The sequence below is a fragment of the Ornithodoros turicata genome, chromosome 2 (assembly GCF_037126465.1).
Source record: "Ornithodoros turicata isolate Travis chromosome 2, ASM3712646v1, whole genome shotgun sequence".
Lineage (NCBI taxonomy): Eukaryota > Metazoa > Arthropoda > Arachnida > Ixodida > Argasidae > Ornithodoros > Ornithodoros turicata.
Genome location: NC_088202.1, coordinates 36,045,559 through 36,070,154, shown reverse-complemented (window position 1 = coordinate 36,070,154; position 24,596 = coordinate 36,045,559). Strand labels below are relative to the sequence as shown.

At 45.4% G+C, this 24,596-nt stretch overlaps 1 protein-coding gene across 1 annotated transcript in view; it reads right to left on the bottom strand.

Moving 5' to 3' along the window:
* Nucleotides 1-218: 218 nt before the first annotated feature.
* Nucleotides 219-24,596, bottom strand: part of LOC135385290 (trypsin-1-like) — a 33,719-nt gene continuing 9,341 nt past the window's right edge. The window contains exons 3-7 of the mRNA XM_064614514.1: nucleotides 21,264-21,358; nucleotides 14,474-14,543; nucleotides 5,037-5,226; nucleotides 3,872-3,984; nucleotides 219-481 (exon numbers count right to left, since the gene is read on the bottom strand). Of these exons, the coding sequence (XP_064470584.1) occupies nucleotides 260-481; nucleotides 3,872-3,984; nucleotides 5,037-5,226; nucleotides 14,474-14,543; nucleotides 21,264-21,358 (690 nt within the window). The 3' untranslated portion in view covers nucleotides 219-259. The remainder of the gene's footprint in view (nucleotides 482-3,871; nucleotides 3,985-5,036; nucleotides 5,227-14,473; nucleotides 14,544-21,263; nucleotides 21,359-24,596) is intronic.

The following is a 24,596-nucleotide window of genomic DNA, read 5'->3' as shown; positions in this document are numbered from 1 at the left end:
AGATGCGACGGCGCTGACGGCTGCTTTCTCTCGGCGTTTTTGTGAATGTGATTGCGCAGTGACGATGCACCGCACAACGAAAATATTGTGCATGGTGGCCTCTGATAGACTAGCCTGATGAATAAAGGAGGGTTTGGAGCCACGGTGAATGTCACTTGATTGCCCCGTTAAGTTGCCCGCCTCATAGCTGCGAATCGTCCTATTTCAAGGTAAACGTATTACATAATCGGAAGCGTTTTATTTACGGTTTCTTTCACACTCAAATCGCTTTATCGATCGCCGCCCAGACGGCTTCGGTGCTGGCTTTCGAAAACTGTCCTTGTCTCAGACTTTTCGTCTGACGTAGAATCCAGTCAAGGTAGAACGTAACCTTCATGAATCTACTAGGAGTGTCTCCACAGATTTGGCTGCCAGAAGAGACGATCCCAACAACAACTGCTTGCCCGTCTTCATACTGGACGACTGCGCTTCCAGAGTCGCCCTGAAACGGCGCAAAAATATACGACATAATCATACCTGCACGAACACGGCATGCAAGTATCGAAACGCACTTAACGCGGTTATATGGCACTTTGCTCATTATGGTTCATCGCGTGACGCATGTATTGTACTTCGCCCCAAGGTACTAATGAAATTAGAATAATTCTTTTACGTGTCCTGCTTGGTGAGGTTCAAGCCCTCGGATAAACTGCGGTGTCGAGCTCTGACATCAGTGGGGAGAAAGCCTCGGTATTCCTATTGGTTCTCGTTAGCACGTGACCTCTCCTGCGGCCACCTCGCTTTCGGAGACCCCTACTGGGATATGTCACAGTCGGATAAGTTTCGGTATTTTTCCGTGCCGATTTTCTTTGCGTGTGCAGTCTGTATTGTCCCCTATACTTTGCTGCGAAACTTGAACTGCACCGTCTCTTGCACTTATCCGACATAACAGTGACGAGTGTATTTTTCAATTTTCCTTGTTTTCATTTATTTATTTATCTTTTTGTTCTTTCCTTTTCTCTTGTTTATATTTTTCTTTTTTCTTTTTTTAGGGAATAGCAAGCCGGCGTGGCTGACCTTTCCCCTTTCTTTTTTCTGATTTTTTTCTGCCAATAAATCCCCCCCCCCTGACATAACATGGGGAAAAGCATCGCTACTCCTTTAAATAAACGTGGAATCACAGTTAGAGCCGTGAAAAAAATTGGTAAAACAACAGATGACCACACGCAACACATGACATGACACGCAACACACAGGACAACACATTTTTTTTGCTTGAGGGCGTCGCAGTTTGTACCGCGTTTACTACATTCAGGAATCATACCGTTCTGTAAAACCAGTCACTGTCCAAGTGAGTGGTTCACAAAAGCGAATAAAAAGAAGCAAGATAACGGCGACACCGTGCAGGGAGGAGAGGGAGGGGGCACCCATGCACCGATCACAGAAACAAACAAAACGCTTGGCGCGTGGTGCCCTGGAGTCATAGACGAACCTCAATTTGAGGCTATTCTCAGAAGCCGCATCAATGAGGAAGTCTCGTAACGGGATTAAATTAGAGGTTTCGGCTCTGACATCGGGTTCGTGACTGAAGTAAAGTTAGTGAGTAAGACTTAGTTTCAAAATGGCTGAATAACAGGAAGAACCGGAGAAGCTTCCTTTGCCTATGTATCGGGGAAACATTTGATCTGGTTTGTAGTGATGGTAGCAACCTGAAAGTTCGATGCAGGGTATGTAATGGGACTTACTGTGCAAGCAAGACATCCACGTCGAATTTGACGAAACACCTTCAGGTAATTGACTTTCATTCTTAAACTACGTTCGTCATGCAGTCAAAGTTAAGGGGCTATCGCTGCACGTTCATTCATGAAGCGCGTAGACACGTCTGTTTCTCTTTTTTAGAGATGGGACGAATCCCAAATTTATCGAATCCGAGTCCCAATCCGAATCCAAGGAAGGTTCTACGAATCCACGAATCTTACGAATCTCGAATCTTTCGAATTCTTTCTTTAAAAAGAGTTTAAAAAGTCAGGAAAAAAACACTTCTAGTGAAAAGTGTTTTGAATCAGAACATGATGCGTTTGTTTAATGAAAAACAAATTAAACAATGATTCAGTTTCAGGAGAAAACATACTCATATAGTATTCTTCTTAAACGTAATTTATTTAACATGTTGTTCATCGAAACAAGAAATTCATAAATTCTCGAGTCTGAATTATTTCCATAAAACTAAGCAACAATCAAAAGCAAACCCAGATTACTTGTAAACTTGTAATGTAACAGTTCCTGCCTGAACTCTTTCAGTCCAGAGCTCTGCGAACAAACAAACAAGAAAACACCTGTTGGCCGATGAGGCTTTCAGCGGGCTCCGGAGGCGCCAATTTGGAAAAGAAACAAACAGACGTGGTTGGTAGATTCGAAAGATTCGATTCGCCGTTTTGGGCACTGGGATTCGGATTCGCGAATCTCGAATCCCTGCCTAGGATTCGAGGATTCGTGGATTCGCGGATTCGGTTGGCACATCCCTACTCTTTTTTTTTTTTCCACTATGATTTGGAATTTGCAATGTATTTGAGCAAGAGGTAAGCAGCATGTCTTTTCTTTTTATGTTTTCGTCAACATCAACATCATCATGTCTTTTCTTCCATGTTTTCTGTGACTATTCTCGTTCATAATCTAGCTTGTGATGTGTGCAAGTAATGTACAGTATATAAGTAATTTTCGTTCAACCTGAGTCTCTCTCTTGGTGATTTGGAAAGTAACTGTGAAGTAACTGAGTTACTCGAACAGTAACTTAACTAGTTACTATTCCCGAAGAGTAACTGCAACTTAGTTACATTTTTGAGTAACTATTCCCAAGACTGCTTTCGACTCTCTTCCCAGTTGGCGAGACTTCAACTCCAGTCGTTGCAATGGATACCAAGGGCTTCAGTAAAAAAATTGGGGCGGGCTCAGTCGTGTTCAAGCCGTAGTTTTTTACATGAAAACGTCACGACCTCCGATTCCTTTGCTCCTTTGCGGGATTTTAGTGAAAGGAATACAAGTATCTATTGATTTGTTCATTCCATTCATTAGTAATTTATTTTTAGAGGGTAAGGGCTCGCGCCGGCAGTCGAATTTTCCTCCGTCGCTAATCTTCTTTGGCGCTCCCGTACCTCTCTCGATCGCGCGCTGCTGGACTTTGGGGACTTTTTGGGTTTCTCTCGAGCCCTTTCTTCTGATTGCCGTTTCCTTTGATTGTGATCATATTTTAGTTTGGTATATGCCGACAATCTGGCAAAATGTTCATAGTTCAAATTTGCAAATTTATCAAATTTTGGTTATTGTTGTTGAAGCCGATATCGCTTAACGTCCAGGTAGAACCTCTCAAGCGCTTTCCAACGACATCTCGGTCGGCGTCCTAGCTTCACGCGTTCGCGAGATACACTGCCCGCAAGGTACGCATACCCCTATATTTCGTTCTCTCTCGCACGTACCCGCCGCTCCCAGAGATTGCGTCAGCCGCCGCAGTGACCTTGTTAGCGAGTATCTTACACCTGTAAGCTATCTGGATCTAGCCGATTGGTTGCGATCGGTTTATTAGTCACCGAATTATCGCGTCATGAAATTCGGCATAATTTCGTTGTATCGTAAATTGCGACCTGGCTACCAATCTGAATTTAAGGCGTTTTCACATTATCACATCTAACTAATATCGCAGCACGGCACTGCGCTCAAAAAGCCTGAATTGGCACGTCTGAGCCACACAAAAGACAACCAACTCAGATGTTCGAAAAGGAAGTCAAATATACTGATATACCGGGCAGAACACAGCTGCCATCCCTCAGGACTGAAACACCCAAAGGATAAGCATTCGTTACACATATAGCATAAGCATGTGGTTTGAGCAACATACTTTGCATGTTGTGAATCCTACTTCGCCGGCACAGAATGTTCGTCTGTCTGGACATAAGTCGTAATCTAGCACAGGAAGGTCCACTACTTGCAGGGCGTGAGCCCTGTCTTCCACTGTAACAAAGGAAGAACGTTATGCATGCAGTATTGATCTTGGACAGACCACGCAGCTTTGCATGCAAGTCATAATGATTTCTTCGATTGGCGCTTCCTGCCGCAACGACAACTCTACCGCTTTGCCATCTGCCGACTGCCTGGTTGCATGTCTGGCTCACGAGGCTATTACGTATATCCGAAACAGGATTACAGCCAACGCATCTGCATACACTTCTCCAAACACTTCGCACGGTCTTGGGTGTTTTACTCTTGCCCTAAATCTGCCCTTCAGTGCCCGGCGCGGCGACTATGGGTACCTAAGGTGAGAGAGCCAATATTTCTGTGGTTCCGTGCTGCACGTCACACAGGGTAGGACTGCGCAGTGGCGTAGCGTGAGGGGGGCCGTAGGGGCGGTCGCCCCGTGCGCAAGGCATTTTGGGGCGCATATTATCGACAGAGAATAAAAAAGCTCGAAATAAAAACAACGAAACTGCTTATCACTTTTAAAAAAATCAATTTTTTCAACACTGTACGCTCCTGGAACGATCTTCTGGCCGCCTCAAAGACGGCGGCGATTGAAGCGAGGTTCGATATAGCACGCCGGTGTAAAATTGCATCCTGTGTGCGTTGAGACAGCAGCGCATATTCTCAAACTGAACCAACCGAAGCGCAAAGTCCATGAAGCGCTTCCTACTGGATGGGGGGGGGGGGGGTTCTGATGCATTCCTGTTTTGTGTCTTGTTTGGGGGCGCAAAACAATACTGGTTTCGCCCCGGCCGCTGGGAACCCACGCTGCGCCACTGGGACTGCGGGTAATTTCGACCAGCTGGGGTTCTATAATGCGCACCGGAAATCTCTCAGGGATGGTGCTGGAAGCAATATTTGTCTTCCCCACACTGCTTCCACGATACTGATACATCGATCTCGATGCATAGCAAGACGGGTGTGTTAATTCACGTCATGCCCCAATTACTTAATTGAGACTTTCTTTGTGGTTGCTGGACGGTAAAGTATTACAATATACACAATTCCCAAACACATAATTCAAGATCACGAGTTGATTCGCTTACTTGATGACACCATTCCCCATCCAGTCACCAAGACGAGATCTTGTAGTTCTGTGTGTCTGGACGGCAGCGCGATAGTTTCTATTGTACCCCCGCTGCCTTTTATGTTGAAAGGTCTTCGTAATTTCACCAAGGCTACATCATTGTATAAATCTTCATCCGTGTACTTCTCATGATATACTATCGCGGCAACCTACGAATACAAAAAGCAAGAAAGGCTTTCGATGTATTACAATATACATCTAACACGCAGACCTGTATCATTAGCTTGTAGTGTTGTCTTTCGAACATCTCGTGAAACGTGCCCAGTTATACATGCCGTCCAATATTTGAAGTCGTGAGGAAGACATGTTTTTAACTTTACAGTGAGCAGTAGTCACGTTGGAGCATTCAAGCCGAAGATTGACAACACAACGCTGCCAATTTCTAAGCCTTCACTAACACCTGTACTGACGCGGCTGCGAGACGCGCCGCGCTTGATGTGGCCACGCCGGTGCCCCTACACTCTTAAAAATTAACTTCACCACACGCTCCTAGCCCACCACCATCCCGAATGACAACGTTTTCGCAGCTGATTTGTTGAAAACGGGAGGAGGAGCCTATTTTGTGCCGTGCATAATTGCACAAAATAGGCTCCTCCTCCCATTTTCAACAAATCAGCTGCGAGAACGTTGTCATTCGGGATGATGGTTGGCTAGGAGCGTGCTATGTGGTGAATTTCATTTTTAAGCGTGTACCGCCGCTCCCGCTGTCTGCGTGTCGCCTGCTAACACTGCGTCTCTGCGGCGACGGCACCCGCCAGTTTCTTGTGACGCAATCCGACCTCATGCATTCCTGCAGTCCATCGACCCCTCACTGGAGTTTGTCATCGGCTACAGCTGCGCCCGCGAAGAAGAGGCCCTTCTACATCGTCTTCGGCTGAACGTTGCCCTCACCCGTTCACTCCTGTTCAAGATGGGCCGCGTCCCACCTCCCACTTGCCCCTGCTGCGCCGTAGAAGGCGATATCTCCCATCAGCTCCTCCACTGTTAGCGTCACCATCATCATCGGGCTGTACTATGGCAACACCTCTCAGAGCTTGGCTGCACGGACTGACGGACGGACGGACGTTTCCCTCGCCACACTCCTTGGCCCCCTGCAGCGAGTTAGCCAGTGCCGTGTCATAAAGGCGGTACTGCGCTTTCTGCGTGATACGGGCCTCCTGGACTCCCTGTGAGCCGGGTTTCTTTTTCATTTTTTTCATTTTCATATTTTCTTTATTTTTTAGGGAGTAGCAAGCCGGCGTGCTGCATGGCTGACCTTTCCCCTTTTATCTTTCCTTTTCCTTTTTTTTCTGCCAATAAATCCTCCCACCCTCCACTAAGAAATTAAAACTGTTGGGAACATCTATAGTTTCAATGACTTGCTTTCGGGTGGAATTTGCAGTTAAGGCTACGGTTTCACGGTAGCCATCTTGAATTTATTTACGGGCTTCCTACGGCGGGGCGCCACCGTCCCGGTTTCCGTGGATGACCCCGTTAGGGAGAAACAGTTACGCGTGGGACAGCTGTCGACTGGACCCTTTGACCTTGGGTCTCCCCTTTATGCCATTGTACGATTGTCTCGTAAAACTGTCGTGCAAGACGGCGAGTTGATTTTCGTGCTTCCGTGTTTTGAGTAGCGCGGGGGTAGCTGCCGCGCGCGTAGCGTGCGTGTGACGAAGACTCTGCAAAATATAATATATTTGAGATATATAAAAATATATATCTCAAATGCAAAATGGTCAAACAACCGTCATAAAAAATGGAGGCAAATACTAAATAATTGCAGTCAGCTGTGAAGAGTCTGTTCACGTGCCGATCGTGGCAGTTTTATCTCAATACAGCTTACAGAAACAGGATTTCTTGAAATGAATTATGAAATTACCACTTCTGTTGAAACTAGAAGTTCAACTCACAGTGCGCACACAAAATGATAAGAAAGGAATGGCATAACCGAAGTAAAATAGGGAAGTCGGCGATTATACGCTATGTAACCTGTCCGTAATCCGCATAGTAGCGGCCGTGACAAAGTGCCATCAAAGGTGAAGATAACTTTTTTTTTTTCTATTTGGCTGCGTTTCGTGTTATCGCTTTGTGAGATGACGATACGTGTGATCTTTCGCCACAAAATGTCATCAATTTCACTAGTTTATTTCAGTCGTCTCCATCGCATTACGCGGCGATGACTGCCCACAGTTTGCTGTGAGGCGATCGTTGTACTTGCGAGTAAACGGAGGATCCGTCTATAGACTTCAGAGTTCAATTGAAGAAATTGCATTTGCATTGCAAGATAGTTATCGTGCGAGAAAAATTCCTCGTAGCAAAATGGATGCGACAGCACTCCTTCCCCTTGCCTACATAATAAACATTTACCGTGGTGCCCCCTCCTTCCATGCTCCGGTTCTTCCTTCAGTTCCCCCACATGTAGAAAACAAAGAAACTAGTTGGAAAGAAAAAGGGACGAGACAAAGATGCGCGTGCTCTGGGGAAGGGGATTGGCTTATATTCTTTTCTCTCTGGGCAATAGTATTCACGCCTAGCACTGACAATTGGTTTGTAACAGCCTGCTTTCCGCTCCTAACAGGCTTCGCTGTCATAGAAGTTGTCAGTGGCACTGGGATCCCGAAGTTGATTCGTCATGCGCAGCGAAGGGCGCAATTGTTATGATTCGAGCCTATTATGATAATTGCAGTTTCATTGTGATAAGTATTATAATAATAACGAATACAGTTCTATATGCCATTTGAGAACAGGGCTGCTTGTCCATCGCGTAGCGAAAAGATTACAACGAAACAGCTGTTGTACGAAATGCCGCATGCGTTCATTGTACACGCACACTGAAAGAAAAAAAGGAGTAAAACGGGGAGTAATTGCAGCTTCTACTCCCCTAGTCTGCAATTACTCCCCATTTTAGTCCCCTAACCCAACATTTAGTCTCGACGTTTACTCCCCAGGACTGCAAATTGTCACTAAACTTCGCGAATGGTCTCCTGAATGCAAAAGTCTACGTAAATATGTGCCCTTGGTCAATTTGAACGACATAAGGCTGTATAACTCACACAACGTAGCAATTTTCCAGCCACACAGAGTAAGAAACTGTTAGCACATCTTTCTTCGCAAATTGTGCCCTAGTATGGCGCAAGATTTTATATCACTCGATATATCACGGTTGACGGTTTGCTTCAAAGTATCTTCATGCATGCGCACCAATTATGTACCTGGGACTCTTATAACAGCGCGTGAAATGCGGTCTTCACTCTGTGACATTCATTTACTCCCGTGCATTTACTCCCGAAAGGGACTATTTTTTGTGGCAATGCAATTACTCCCCAAAAGGAGTACAAGTACTCCTTTTTTTCTTAGAGTGCACGCATTGCTTACTAGGGGCAAAAACAGGATGCTACGATTTTTAGTTCTCTCCACAACAGTTGTTTCGATCCAAAGCCAATATGTTACTCTGTGGAAACCTTGCAAGAATGTCAGAAATACAAGTAAAGAGACACTCAAGAGCCAAGCTCTGAACAACAGCTTTGTAGCGTCCCCCTGTAATTCTCTCTTACAATGAGACATGATGTACAACAACCGAAGAAATGTCAACGCGTGCGCATTCTCGTTGTTTTTCCTCGGTCGTTCGTATTGTCCGGTCGTTCCGTATTGTCCTCGTCTGCCGTAGCTCCGTCGTGTCTAAATGTCATTGATCACACATTTTCGGCGGCACCCTTTTTTCTTTTCTTCTTGTCTTGATGGGAACGTTATGCATCAACTTGTACAACTTCAGGTAGGTGAATTGCATTGTTGCATTTTTGGTGATACGATGTGCCATGTAAAACAGTTGACATGGTTACAGAAATACCATGTTTTTATTTTTATTTTACTAAGTTATTTAACTAACTAACTACCACGTTTTTGTGGCTTCATAAGAAGAATTATTAGCTGGGAAGCCACATATGTAAGAACGCGTACATGTTCACTCGCAAGAGTCAAGGACGTTGGAGATGGAAGGAACGTTTTACGGAAGCTTTTCGAGATCATGCAATGCGAAAGACCAGAATACAGAAGGCTTTGGACAATTTTTAATTGCGGGAAATTTTTTTTTTTTTTCAATTGAACTTTGAAAATTGCCAAGCGAACCTTACTTTTTTTTTTACAGAAATATCATGTCCTCCACGGATAATCGCAGACCCAACAAAGACTATGCGCCAGTATCGCAACAGAAATAGTCGAAAAAAAATAGTAAAAATTACGCTGTAGCCCGGCTTGCTTGATTTTCGCAGAGAAACGTACGCGAAATCTCAGTCTAGACGAGAAAGTGTCCCCGCCTTCATTTGTTTTGGCCTTTGTGATAAAGACGGTTGTTTTCTTTGTGATAAGACGGTTGTCACCAGCATCAAGGTCAACGCGGCGCAAAGGAAGGTAAAACTCTAGGTAAAACGAAAGGCGGGAACACTTCCCCCTCTCCCCTCAAATACCGTGGGCTTTTCTTTGTGAGAATCAAGCAGGCGGGGCTAAAGCTGAATTTGTACTAATTTCTTTTTTTTCTTTTTTTGCCTGTGGTTATCCCCTGGGGGACTTCATATTTCTGTAAAAAAGTGAGGTTCGCTTGGCAATTTTCACAGTTCAATTGAAAAAATAAATTTTCCGCTATTAAAAATTGTCCAAAGTATTCCTCAATGGTGGCAAAATTTTCCAGAAGGTAATTGCCGCAAGTCTGACAATCCTCCGGCAAGTACGTAGCCAGTTAGAATTTTTTATCACCTTTGGTGAAACACCCTGCATAATATAATAAAGGAATGATGTTACAAATGAGTACTATATTCTTAGCTCGGCTTTTGCATACGTGTGCTGATGCTGAAGAATCCAATCATTTTTTACTCGTAGCAACCATGCACAATTGGTTTCCCTATATCAACGGAAACGACTTCCACAACGAACGTTACCTAATCTGAGCTGTTTTCTCTCCTGGTATGGGTATGCATGCCTTCTTTTAGGGTTACAGTACCCAAAGGTTTCTTAGACGATCCGCAGGGCAATCACCCTGCATACGACACAAACAGGAATTCCCCACGATCAAAGCCGTAGCGAGGCAAGTTTGCGGCCAGGGCAGGGTAAATCTGAAGCGCCCCCCCCTTCTCCAACTGCTGACAGAAGCCCTGTAAACAATGAAATAAAAACGCTTATTTGCACTGCCGAGATCGTAAATTCAAATTTCCTCCGTTCCCGCTTTATCCTGTCCAACCAACATGCCAGGTCCTGCCGTTCGGCGCCCACGAGGGCGCCCGGGGCGGCTACCCCTCTCGCACAGCCGTCGCTACGGCTCTGCCCACGATCCCCAACCTGAGTATGACTACTCTACGTTACATTCACAAAGAATACACAGGGGCAAAAAGACACATCTTGTCGCGTTCTGCAATACACAAGGTCAACCAGGGACCTGAAGGAAACTGCAGATTGTGTTTTCCGGGGTTCAACCACCGGTGGAATTTACACTGTCCTTAGCATGCTTTGCTAATGTGTATGAGAATGAGATGGAAATAAACGAACATTTAGCCTATAGTTCGAGTCCTAGTCTGTACGAAACTGATTACTGATTCTTGTACAAAATTGATTATTTTTTCTTGGCACAACCCGGTTATGCTAAAGAGGACACTCCTATTTGCTTTTCGTATTAGAAACCGATTTGACTGACCAGTAAAATAGAAATGAAGCAAGCGCCTTCTCAGGTAAACGTAAATTTTGCAACTTCGCCATTCATCTTTAATAATGAAATGTTATCTCCCTGAAATTTATTATGACAACCATCTAAGTGGCTAGACCCAGGAACATTATCGGGTTGTTGCATCTAGACAAACTATGCGCGGATTAACTTAGAGGGTGCGGACATCGAATAGAGACATTTTACGAACAAGATACAAACACAAGATAGGAATAAACACATAGGAATAGGAATAAGAACAATTATATTGTGATTCTGAGATGGGCGAGCAACACGCCCTGATTACCACTCCAAAATATAAGCCGGAAAAATGTATGTGGTAGGCAGTCTTCTTATTGTGAACCTTTGCCGTAATCTTCCGTTACGTATTTAATTCATCTTAATTCCAGTAAATATGCTGATAATATTGACAAGCTAATCCAACTTTTCTTTATCGAAACCAAAAGTGCACGGCAGATTTTGTGGAGAGCGAAAGGCACAAAGCTATGCTGTGCTGCTATGCTAGGCTGTTTGCTATGTGGATTGAGCTTAGGAACTTTCAGTTCGCGATTTTACGTTCTTTTGTATCTACCATTCGCATTTTCTCTAAAAAATAAAATAATAATAATAATAAACACGAGGAAGGTAAATACGGTTGAAAAGGAAAAAAGTTCGCAGACGGTCGGTTACAGTGACTGACGGCAAGTTCCTGAGTTCAATTCAATGAAACCAATACACTACACTAAAAAAAAAGAATGAAGAAAATGAACGGCATAATTCACAGAAAGTTCATGACAGAAAATGAAAAAAAAAAAAGACAACGAAAAGTGCAGAAACAGCTGTAGCAGAAAACGTCTTCTTTCGGTATTTGCCTGCGACATCTCTCGGGGAAGGCTGGGACTTACAAACCATGGTTACCAACTTACGCGGTAAATCTCGCTTGCCACAGCCCATCGGTTTCGGTTTCGCTGGGCGGTGAGTGGGTAGCTTTTAGGCATTCTGCTTCCCTTGATACACCCCGATTACTGTGAAACTTTCAGGATTGGTTCTGTGCGTAATTGTCTCTCTTAAGTGCGGATTTTGCTTTCAAACAAGCACTAGAACAATCCGAAATGACAAGTTGAAAAATCCAATTTTTCAGGTTTTCTTAGGTGTGTTTATAAATTACCTACATCAAATATCAATAATATGGGGCTGTGGCACACTTTGTGTATCCCAGGACACAACGCTGCAAAAAACTACATAGCGCTATTTTCTTTTTTCTTCGCGTAAAACCTTGGCAAAGATGAGCAAAAAATGAGAATATGGTCATGCTCCTCGCTTTATAGTAGAACAGCTGAGCGATGTATAAACAAAAGGGCGCTGTAGCACATTTGTATAGAAAAAATGCTTTCCTACGACATCCATACTTCCAACGTCAGACAAATAGGAGCGGCGCAATCTCTTGGCAAACATGGCATTTTTCACAAGAGGAGTGGGACCGAAGCCTTAATGTGGTGAAAAAAAGAAAGACAAATGGCCACCCATTGGAATATACAGGGTGTTCACTTTTATCCGTTACAGATTTTTTGATAAAAGAAAAGCTATGAAAGCTGCACAGATGCCGTTTTTGCAGGTTGGTTACGTGACCAGGTGTACCGGGTAGCCCTGTCCGAAAGCCCATGTAACTTCTCGACGACCAATAACCTGACTGGACAAACTTTTACCGAAATTCTGTAACGGACAAAAAGAAAGGGTGTACGAAAAAGCAAATGGAAGAACGAACAACAATATAATAGAATATGGAAACGCAAGACAGGTTGCAAAGTATAACTAGGAAAAACGACAATACAGGGAGAATGGGGAAGGCAGATCCTATAGGTAAGGAAATCGGGGTTCAGTGGTTTAAAGGTACTATAAAGCCCACCACGTCATCATCCCATTTATGTGCGTGTGTGTACAATAAAGCAGCAAGCAAGCTGTTAATATTGGTAGCGGCATTCGAAAGCTCATTCCGAAAGAAACCCACATTGCAAATTTCATGTACGACAGAAAACTCTAAATATTTTTAATTACGACTAAAATTGCGGTGAAAAGACGCGGAGCGACGTCTGGTGGGAAGCAATCGCCTATACGTCGAGCAACAGTGTTACATGTCCCCAACCCTCTATCGGCTAAGTCATGGGATAAGTAGCCGTCTTCATGAACTTTCTTTGAAAAATTTGTTCAAACGAGATAGTTACTGACACATATTCTCTGAAAATGCAAGAACTTTGGTACATCGTGGAAATGAGTAACAAACTGTCAGCAGAATCATCATGAGAATCACCTACGCCAAAATGCACCACGTCCGGCAAGCCGGCGCGGTGATGGTAGCGCTCCACAGATGTCGCTGTACGCTCCCATTGTTATTGGCATGTTTATGTTCGCCGCCCTACATGGCAGGAACTGCAGAGTTCGTGTCGGGTCTTGCCGGTTGCCGGTAATACTAAATCTGAATAATCTTCTTAAAGCTTCCATAGAAAACTACGAGGTGGATCTGAATGAAATTTGTGCCATTTGTATACTGAGCACCCAGGCTGTCAAATCAGCGAGCAGTATAAAATTGCGTGCCTGCTTCTTTACAGTACCTTTAATGGTTAAACAGGAGCATGGAAAGCACTTGGAACATATATTTTCTTACCGCTTGATATGAACATGCTACCTTCAAAACCTGTAACACAAAATACTTCCTTTGGGGAGTGCCAATTCCCGGAGAAAATTTGTTTACAAGAATGCGCTCGGCGGCAGCAGCCTCCCCCACGCCGCTTCTCGCATGTGGTTACGTCAGGTACCCGAGCACTTTTTATTGGCTGCCAGAAGCGTCCGCAGCCCGCCAAACAAGCGGTTTGGCCACCGATCACGGGTGCGGCAATCTTTAAGACCGCGTGTACGTTCACGGTTGCTCTGACGTGTGACCAGGACAAGAATGCACTGCCTTCGTCCAGCACACTTTCGTCTATGGAGCAATGCATTGGAGGGCACCCCTGTGGCCCCCACAGCTCTCGCAGAATTTGTATCAAAATGTGTATCACTGCGCACGGAGGAATCCTGGACTTTCCATTGGTCGGACGCCCCAGACGTGTTCCGATTGGTCGTCAGAATTGAAAACGGCACTCTGTTTTCCCGTGGACGTCGGCGTAGTGAAAGCGCAGCGCCGTCTAGCCGTGGGAGCCCGTTGAAAACTGTTTACCGCCCAAGCCAGAGAGAAGGAAAGCACACGTGCCGTGCGCTTCCTCCGTGGTATTGCTTTCCTCACACTTTCTGGCTTGTGCTGACTGCTAAAGCGCTGCGACGCCTGCTGGAAAACGGTGTATTTCACGACGTTTCAGGGCGTTCCGAACCGTATTCCGCAGCGCCATTTGCCGTCGTGTAGCCGGATGTTTTTCCGTATACAAGCATGTGTGGCCTACACTGCTGCTCTGACAAATAGTTGAATTCTGGCTCGAGGAACATGTTCGAGCGCCGTCAGATTTGCAGTACGGTGACAAGAAAATAGGATTCATGAATAAAATTCAAAATCGCAAAATTGAAAGTCCAGCGGTCAACTGAAGGCAGATGGAAGTAAAATACTCAGGACGGGAGCAGTAGATATTTCGAACAGAAAGTGTCTTGCGCGGCATAGCAGAAGAGTCTCAGTTCGAAACACGGGAGACTCCCGCTCAGAGGATTTTGTTTGCGTCTGATGAGTAAAATGAAAGGCGTAGTACATGTCTGACTTGAGTGACGCTGGAAGGATTGACCATTCCGCCAATGACTTTAGTGTCTTTCATACCGTACCTGCATAAAAGAAAAAAGAATGGCAGATGTAGGTAAGTTACACATCAGACCTGGGGCCCTACTCTCGTCAAAGTAATCGACCTCGATTACTTTGTGTCGCGCCTGTCATTGGACGTTACGTGAAGAAGGTGTGAGGAACTGAGGTGAATGCCACGCGCCCTCAACTAATATTCGAGCACTTCATCATGCACTCTTCATGCTTTATCTAATTTATCTCGAAGATTGCAGGATCAAGAGCTCGACTATCTGCTGAGGGCGCGTAACATACACTCTTAAAAATGAACTTCACTTCATAGCACACTCCTAGCCAACCGTCATCTCAAATGATGTTATCTGCCTTGATTTGTTGAAAACGGGAGGCGTACGCCTTTTTTGTGACACTTATGCTGTTCATAATTGTCACAAAAAAGGCGTACGCCTCCCGTTTTCAACAAATCAGGGCAGATAACGATATCATTTGAGATGATGGTTGGATAGGAGTGTGCTATGCGGTGAATTTCATTTTTAAGAGTGTAGGGCATTTCTGTTCTACACACCTTCTTCACGTAACGACCAATGACAGGCAAGACAGAAAATAATCGAGGTCGATTACTTTGACTAGAATAGGGCCCCTGAAAACACTGGAGTTCACAGCCAACGATCCAGAACACAAATGGACAAATCTAAGAAAGCGGTCCATAGCGGACGGGGGTCCTATTTATTTTGACAGGAAAAGTTAGCCAGAAGGGACGGCCATTGGCCGGTCCATAGGGAATGTTACGAAAGGCACGTTTGTGCTAAACCGTCAAAAAGGACAGTTGAGCCGAAGCGATATCAATGCCTGTTTCTCTTTTGAGGTGAGGTATCAGAAAGGGAATTATGGTGATGTTGGCCTCCACAACCCAAGGGGCCGGCTGCTGCAAAACTTGTTGTTTGCAAACCTTGCTTCAAACAAAGTTGTTCGAATGGACGGTCATTGTACTGCTGAACAAGAGATAAACTGATGTTCTGAGGCTGGAACAACATAGAGGGGACAGATACAAACAAAGCCTCAAATTGCCTAAGAAATCAACGATGAAAGATGAAAGTCACTGAAAAGGTTAGCCAGCTGTAGGGATCGAACCCACATCCCTGGACCGGCAAGAGCCCTGGACCGGCAATCCAGAAGATGTGGGTTCGATCCCTACAGCTGGCTAACCTTTTCAGTGACTTTCATCTTTCATCATTGTACTGCTGTATAGAGCTTCGACTTCGATATAGGTGACTTCGGTAAGAATGTATCTGTTTCTGGGTTGGCCTTGTTCGATTGTTTTTTTGTTTTTGTTTTTTTCCTGGAGGGCTGGGCTCTAACTCCCTTTCTTAATGCGATAGCATTATTGCTGCAGCGCCTCAGGAATTTCTGTGGTCTGCGCCGAAAACTCAGATCAGACGATAGATGATGCCACGAGAACAGTGTGCAAACAAGCGTTTATTCAGCGTGACTCCGTCCCTCCAGCTGCGACCATTGGAATGCTACGTAGCACGCTATGTGCGCTCTACATAACATCTTGAGCACGAGACTGCCTAGGTGGGAGAGCGACGTCTTGCTTCATCGTGGCGTCGGATTGCCGACATGAACATAAGGATATTCCCAGGATTTTCATCTTGGGGGAGGGGGGCGGGTTGATGCCTATATCTACTGCTTTTGTGGTGTTTTTCGCCTTTCTCGACCGTATTTTAGAGGTGTTGCGAGATTTTTGGGAGGGCAATAAGGGGTGCGCGGGGTGCTGGGAAAAATTCCTGCATGGTCGTTCTCGGACTTCCCATATTGGTGGCCGTTGTCTAGCGTTGCAGTAAATCCAGTTCGGCCAGTCGTCGTCCCCACAGGTCTCATGCGAATGCGTAAAAATCAATGGCTCTCGAAATATATTTCGACGGCAAAAAAAGAAAAGAAAAGTGTGATTTGCGCGTCACTCACTTGCCTGCCACGAGCAACGGCACGAAAAAAACATATCCCCTATAGGGTAAGGTGGTCGATGTTTAGGACAGTTCAACTATTTCTTTAATATCAGAAAGAGTAATCGCTTAAATTATACCATAATTCGTTATTGGAATCCTCAATCCCTTGAGAAATGATCCACAAATTTTTGTGCTGGTAGAAGATTTATTTATTTCTTACGAACCAAATATGTAAGCCTACTTATTTGTAGCGACTTACCCCACCCTATGGGTAAGTTGAGGACATCAAAAATGTGCCTGTGGGAAAGTTGAGGACGCATATGAAATCAAGAAAATTACGCGCACCTCCCGCACGTGACAGAAGCCGAAGTAAAGGTTCCTACGCACACCTCGTGGTACCACACCTTGCAGATTTGGCATTGTATCCATTTGGTCTGCTTCGAGGAGCATGCAGCGTAGAAACTTTTCCCACAAAATCCACAGTCATTTTGGCCGTCCTTCTCTCCTACGCCGCTGCTTGGCGTAGCCTTTCTTCTATTCTTCAGTGTTCCTCCGCTTACGTTACCTCTCCCACGCTTTGAGACATCATTTTTTTCATCCCGTTTTCTGTTGCCCCTCCGTCGGGTGGCTTCGCTTACATTTTCAGGGCATGTGACCACAAAGCTACCCTGCATTCGGCTCCGACGTGCCTGCCTGGAAATTTTCGCTGGTGATGGGATTACCTGCCTCACAGATGTCGCAGGACCTGGTGGGGTCGTTGGCTCAGCAGGTGCAGAAGTCGCAGACGACGACGACGCATCCCCTGCACGCTCTCTGCTCTGGCTGTCTTCTGGACGTGGCGTGCCTTGCAGCGCGGAGCTAGTGGAGGGTTCATCCAGCTGCGCAGGAGCAAATTTGTGATCCGGCACACGCAATCGGTTGAAGGGAAAAATTCCTGTGGCCTCAAAGCCGCTCGAAGCATTAGCAGGGGTCGCTACAGACGCCCATACCTGTCCCAAAATGTGACCAAACTTCGATTTTGTGAAGACATCGTTTGGATTAAAGCACCCACTGGTTCAGAAGCTGGTGGTAGGTGTGCTTAAATGGCTTGAAAAAGCACGTGTCCAGTGGCTGCAGGGCATGCGTTGTGTGACATGGGAGGCATAACATGACGATGTCGTTTTCTGTGCAGTAGTTCAGGGCGTCTATGTCCTTAGTGTGACTCACGTGGCCATCCAAGATCAAGAGAGTTCGGCCTTGAGGTCGGTGAGCCTGGAAGTGCTTCAGCCACTGCAAAAAAATCTCTTCGTTGCTGTATCCCGAGTCCGACATGACGACCACCGACCCATTTGGCATGCCTGCGTTGAACTCCGACAATAGACGTTTCCCCTTAAACACAACCATGGGAGGAATGTACATTCCCGCCGCATTGCACGCCACAATGACAGTCACGTTTTCGCCCTTCTCATTCAGTGTTCTTGCGACCACTGTCTTCTCACCTTTTTTTGTGACCACCTTCGGCGGACGGTTGTTCATTGGACACCCTGTCTCATCCATGTTGTAGATAAGTTGGGGGTAACCTTGTAAGTTCATCTCTTCCAAAGCCTTTTCCAGGAGGTCGTAAAAGCCGTTCGCTCTTTCCCTTGTCAAACCAGCCGCCCTAACCCGTGACAATCCCTCAGCCTGACGAATTGAGAGATCCTTGTGCCGTTTGAGGAATCCTCGAAGCCAGTCTCGTCCAGCAGCCGGCTCTTGAAATGGATGATTCAGGTTAAGAGACACAGCAAGCTTGAACGCTGCAGTGCGAACATCTTTTGATGTCAGGGGAAATCCTCTTTCGGCCAGTTGGAGCAGCCTTGAGACGAGGTGGGTTTCTTGCTCTCGTGAAAAGACAGGAGGTCTTCCCTGATCCACAATTTTTACAAGAGGCGTCTCTTTTGAACGTTTAACATATCTCAAGGGTTGCCTTCTTAATGGAGAAGACACTAGCCGCCTCTCGGTAGGACATCCCGTTCTTTATGGCCGCTACTGCACTGGCGAGTTCATCATTACCGTAAGTGCGTTCACGTACCCGTTTGTACAGTCGAGGCATCTGAAAAGATCAGAGGCAACATCTATTAAGTCAAGAACATGCACAGAAGGCAACAGCAAATTCTCCGTGACACCTAACGATGGACAGTGAAGAGTGTATGAAAACAGCGACTGTCCTCAACTTGCCCCGCAGTGCCGGGCTTCAATTTAGTCTTTTGCTTGCATCGACCACAATGCTCACACCCGAGTAATGCACATGAAAACACAGGGCAGTGCCACAGCATCATGACGGTAAGGTCATATTTTACTAGTGCGGGAAGAGAACTGAGTAAATTAGAAGTCAAGGTTGGCGAAAGTTAGAAATGAGACAAAAAAGACCCCTCTTACCTCGACGACAGCTGACAAACAGCGCCTGACCTCTTTATGAAGTGCCACGTGCAGAAATTCGACACGTGCTTCCAAAGCCCACACAATGGCTGTCATCACCCTGGTGTCACAGACGCAAAACAATCATTCCCAAGAAAATGCGACGCGAAAAACCGAAACTGTCCTCAACTTGCCCCCGTCCTCAAGTAACCCCGCTTTACCCTAATGCGGGTCAGAGAATCTTATTTCTTCATGTAAGCTCCACAGCGCGTTATCCTCTCTAGCATTACATGATAACTCATTGCAGTTCTGCTCTTACATTTGACCCATATCTGCAAACCATCGCGCGCAATTTAAACTTATCCCTGCAATTTTCTTAGCAGTTCAACGAGTACTGTCGCTTTACTCATCCTTGCATCAGCACGGAAATCAATAACGTCTTTCTCTCTCTGTGAAAATCTGAAATTTTAAAGTAAATAATGAAGTAATGAAATAAGAAAAGTATAAATAATGAAATTAAATACGACGTCTACTTTTACGGTAACATTGTACGCCGACTTGTTCACATTTGTCTGCTGCACGCACATGCCTGTCGTGGTTACAACCACCACGTCCTACGACGGGAGAGCCTGTGTCTTCCTCTTTTGCATTCCAAGTACAGAGGGCGTCCCCTACTACTATTCGTTTCCTGAAAACAATTCAATATCTTATAAATTTAATTTAGGCGCTCTCTACGACCACCAGAGCGTCGAACCGAAACGTTTTTCGGTTTGTTTCGGGTTCGGCCATAAAGGTTCAGTTCCGGTTCAGCTCCGGAGTTCACATATATCGGTTTGATTAACCGGTTCAAAGGCTGTAAATCGGTTCGGAACCGGCTTGAGGTTCTAATATGCTACAAAATACCAAATGTGATACACTAAAAACGGTACAAGATCTCTTAGTTACGTTTTTTATGCATTTATTTCTGTTTTTCGACCAACAGGACCCACTTTCATCCCTTCCCCGTGCCGCCAATCTAGGCAGGCAGACCCCCTGCATCCCCACATCATACCCCACCACACATCAACCCGAGCCGAACCGGTATCCCGAACCGGAAACCGAATATTGTAGATCGGTTCGGTTCCGGTTCAGCTCCAAGATGGCGCTAGTAATTACGGTTCAGTTCCGGTTCAGCTCCAGCTAAAAATTACGGTTAATTCCTGTTTTGGTTTCAGTTCCGGTCTGGTTCGACGCTCTGACGACCACATTCATTGCTTCAACACACATGGTGGTAGCCGGTGATATATCACCAGACCTGTAAAAATTACTTTTCGAAAGTAATTGAATTACGATTACAATTACTTGTTCACAAAAGTAATTAAATTACAGTTACAATTACTCATTTTCTATTGTATTTCAATTACGATTGCAATTACTGAAAAAGTAATTGCATTAGACTGAATTACATTCACAAAGTTGACTGCAACGTGCAAGATTTGATGTACACATTTATTGCACATGTTCTGAAAGATGGTGGTAGTTGTGCTTGTGGTAGAAAAACAGGTTAGAGAAGTCTTACACAAGGACAAGTCTCTCGCCATGTTAAAGAAATACCGAACATCACAGTCAAAAGGCTTTCTTTCTTCAGGTATGTGAACAAAGTGCAGATCATGAGTGCAGCTTGTAACGTCCTTTGGCTTTCAAGAGTAAGGTATTCTCAAAGTTCTTGTCTCTAAGGCTGCCACGTCTTCTTGTCATAACAAGACCAGCAACCGAAAACAGACGCTCCACTGGTGCACTGCTGTGCAGCCGAACATTGTACATCATGAACACCTCGAGCACACAAGGAAGATCTTTCAAGCACTCTAACGACCCTGAAGTGCGGGTCAATACCCACAATTCGTACTCCTTTTCCCATGGTGCAAGAGTTTTGCTCCTTCCACATTCGAATGTAAAAAATCTGTACCGAAAAATGTACCGATCTGAATCGAGTCTTTGGGTAATCACTGTGAAAAAGAAAAAGAAAAAAAGAAACGGTGTGGAGCTGACCCAAACTTTAAACATTGGGCCTTCCCAGATAGCGTTCAAAGTAATTCCGAAAGTAATTCAAAATGCGTTACGCGTTACTTGTAAAAGCAATTCAATTACAGTTACAATTACATAAAACCTAATGTACTCCGGAAGTAATGAATTACTAAGAAAGTAATTAATTACAGTAATTCAATTACTTGTAATTAATTACTTTACAGGTCTGTATATCACACCACCAGACGCCAACATCTCCGCCGGAGGTGCTGAGCCGAGTCCGAGGCGAAGTTCGCCAATGTAGCATTCATAGGATGCAGGGCACTTGCTATGTGGCTAAGCTCAGCACTGATTTTCGTACCATGAGCAATTGCTTTTCGATACTGCCAAGAAAAAATGGTACTAATTTCAGAAAAGTCTTACTCATCCAAGTCCACGACGCAGTGAGCGGCTGTGAGAACGACGTCAACAGCGATGAGACTTCCTCCGCAAGCGTAGCCAGGAAATGCAAACTGAATCTGGAAACAACCACTGAACATGAACCAGAACTGCATCTTAACCAAGCTGAACCTGAAATGTCATGGGAAAGCACGGGCGACTTGAAGCCATTTCCAGTATAATGATACAATGAAACAAATACATTGACTGGCAAGTACTACTAGCGGAATATGGCGATTCAAATGTGAGTCGTGCGATAAGTGTGCCCATTGCAGTGGGGCACGAGGAAAAGTGATTTCTCTCTATATAACCCTAGACTCCTAAATATATTCCTCATTAGTCGTCACTTCCTTTACTTCGTGCTTGCTATGCCTTATCGACAGCGGAAGTTTTTTTCAATCGATGATTGACACGTAATACGAGATTTACTTTCGTATTTCCCTTATGTGCCTCTATACTAATTTAGTCATCGTTACAACCCTTACCGCGTAATAAAGGTAATTGTAGGACAGACGCAACACAGAAGAAGACAATACAGATAATCTGTGTTTTTTGTCTATCCTTTTCTGCCCTTGTCTCTCGGTTCCCATCGTTGAACTATGTACCAGCTAGCCTGCGCCCTTGCCCTTCTGTCGATTGACTCTAACGTTGTCATGGGTGAGGCAATTCCGCAACTACGTACAATAATTCAACCAAACCCTCTCCCCGCTCTATCGCAGCACTACCTAATAGCTAGACATTGCACGGTTTTAACAGGAAAAATGTTGTTCTTCAGTTATCTATAATTCTCTTCGCCCTCTTTCACCCGGGACATGCTGTCCTACGCCTCCTCTAGGTAAGGTGCCCGGAGCGCCCCCCCCCCCCCCCTTTAGTAAAGGCTCTGCTGCTGAATATCAGCTAGAGGGTCGGGCTGTTCAAATTTCACGGGTGGTTTTCCTTTGTTACAAACGCCCTCTGCATCGTTTCCTATTTTCCACAATTGCTGGGCAGAAGGCTATTCGCTGCGAGATCGACCTATAGGGAGCGACACTATCACCTTTCTAGTGTGGATAACACGCGGGCCGATGTTCGAAGTAGGTGGTTCTTTTCCGTAATTCTTATGCAAATTCACCGGTAGATCACTTGTGCCGCGATGGTACGATACTGTTCGGTTTCCCAATGCTCCACCTACTGCACTGAACTCGGAATAAACGTGTAAAAGCAGACGACGCGTCCACACTACGGTAGTTCTCCGTCCTGCGCAGCGCGCCGACACCGTTCGATCTCGGAGCGAATTCCTTGGAAACTGTAGGGACGTTTTCCGCAAAACACTGCTTGTGTACGTGGGTGTCCATGAAAATCGCAACGCACAATGTCACCGCCTGGCAACAAGAAAATCATACAAAAAAGAAAAGAAAAACATGCACTGTAAGGAGCAAAATGAGGAGTAGAGAGAGAGAGATACATGATGACGATGATATGGGGATAATGAGGAGTACTTGCAGCTTCTACTCCACATTTTAGTTCCTTGATCCCGAACTTTATTTCCCAGGAGGAGGGTGTGGAACCGAACCCGAACCGTTATTTTAACCGAACACGAACCGAAATTTTCATGACACTGTCGAACCAGAACCGGAATAGAACCGGAAAAAAAATAGCCGTAACCAGTTCCCAACGAAACGATTCGGACATAAACGAAGTAAGCATAAGAGTTCAAGTGCCTCCCAATTTCCGAACGAGAACACACTGGTCTCCATATCATAGCAGTCAAACGAGGACGAATAGTGAGCGTGCTATCAGCTTTTTTTTTTAACACATTGAAGCGCAGTTGTCCATGTGAGCGCCGCGGCTAGCGGCCCAAGCACACGCTGCGGTGTCTGCTCTTCAGTGAGGAGGCGCCACGCTGACGCTTGTCAAACGCTGGGTTTCCAAGAAAACGATGCGACCGTTCTCTGCTAGCAACTGCTGTGTTTTGTGAAAGGTTATTGGCCTGCCATCTGCACTGAATGAAGCAGGAATGGAGTAGGACAGTTGTGTGGCTCTATAGCACAAATACGTGATTAAGAAAACGCCCAACATTTCCCTTTACACGTGAACAGTAAAAATTAAACAAGCCAGAAACATGAGAAGTGGAGAAGGAGCATACGCAGAACGGTACCTGTATGAATGGTGGTTGTTTGAAAAATAAATGTAGTCCTGCTTACTGGTAGTGCAATTGTGTTGTGATATATTGCCTTTGTCTTGTAGATACACTGGTACACTGCCGTGAGCTCGGACACAGCAAGGCTAGCAGACTTATTTTCGACATACTTCAGTACAGTTTCAGCTCAATTCACACTACGAATGCAGCGTGCCGGCTGGCGAGCACCATCTGCCGTGCCGTACTCGTCCGCATGTGCCGGCTCAGTGCCAAGTGTATGTAAAATTCTGTCTATTTTATTTGGCTTCCTTCAAGTGTATCTTGCTGGCACTGTGCCTGTGAAAAACGCGATTTGGGAACAGACAGTAGCAGGACTACACCGCTTCATCAGAGTGGACGCTATTTGCAAGTGCTCATCCATTTCTACTTTCTGTCGCTAAATGGAGTACCTGGCCACGAAAAACGCCAATGTAGACAACAGCAGTAAGCTGTTAGCCACGCATTTCCTAATAAAAGCACTTTAGGGGAAACGGAAGAGTTGAACCGGTTCACGAAACGGTTCGAGGCTGCGAACCGGTTTGCGAACCGGTCGATGTTTGGCGCGGCCGAACCGGAACCTAACCAATGAATCCAAGCAACGCGAGCCCGGACCCGAACCCAGAACCGAACCTGTATTTTTTGCGGCTCCACACCCTGCCCAGGAGGGGGGGGGGGATATGTTTAATGCAAAGAAAAAAAAAAGAGAAGGGAAAGGTTAGCCATGATGTAGGCTTGCTGTTCCCAAAAGCTAACAAACAAACAAAAGGAGATAAAAGCAGCAGAGACACAGAAAATTATGGAAAAATACAGAAAAAAACAGCTCCTTCACTAATCGTTGTGCAGACAGTCATATAGGTCGTATCTGAGAGTGCCCAGGAGTTTAGGTTCCCGAAGGAATCGTGTCAGCGCAGACGTGACTTCAGCATGCTGAGTAGGGCCAAGTATGACCGCGAGGGTAAGCTCTCTGTAGCCTAGATCAGCGAGGCGGCGCCGGAGACTCGACCGGTGATCTTCGTACCGCTGGCAAGCAAGGAGTACCTATGGCACGTCAGCTTCTACCTGACACGTGGGGCAAAGAGGTGATGGATGCTGGCTCATCTTAAAGAGGAGGAGTGGAGTTCGTGCCACATTCGGCTGCAACCGATGAAGCAACGATTCCT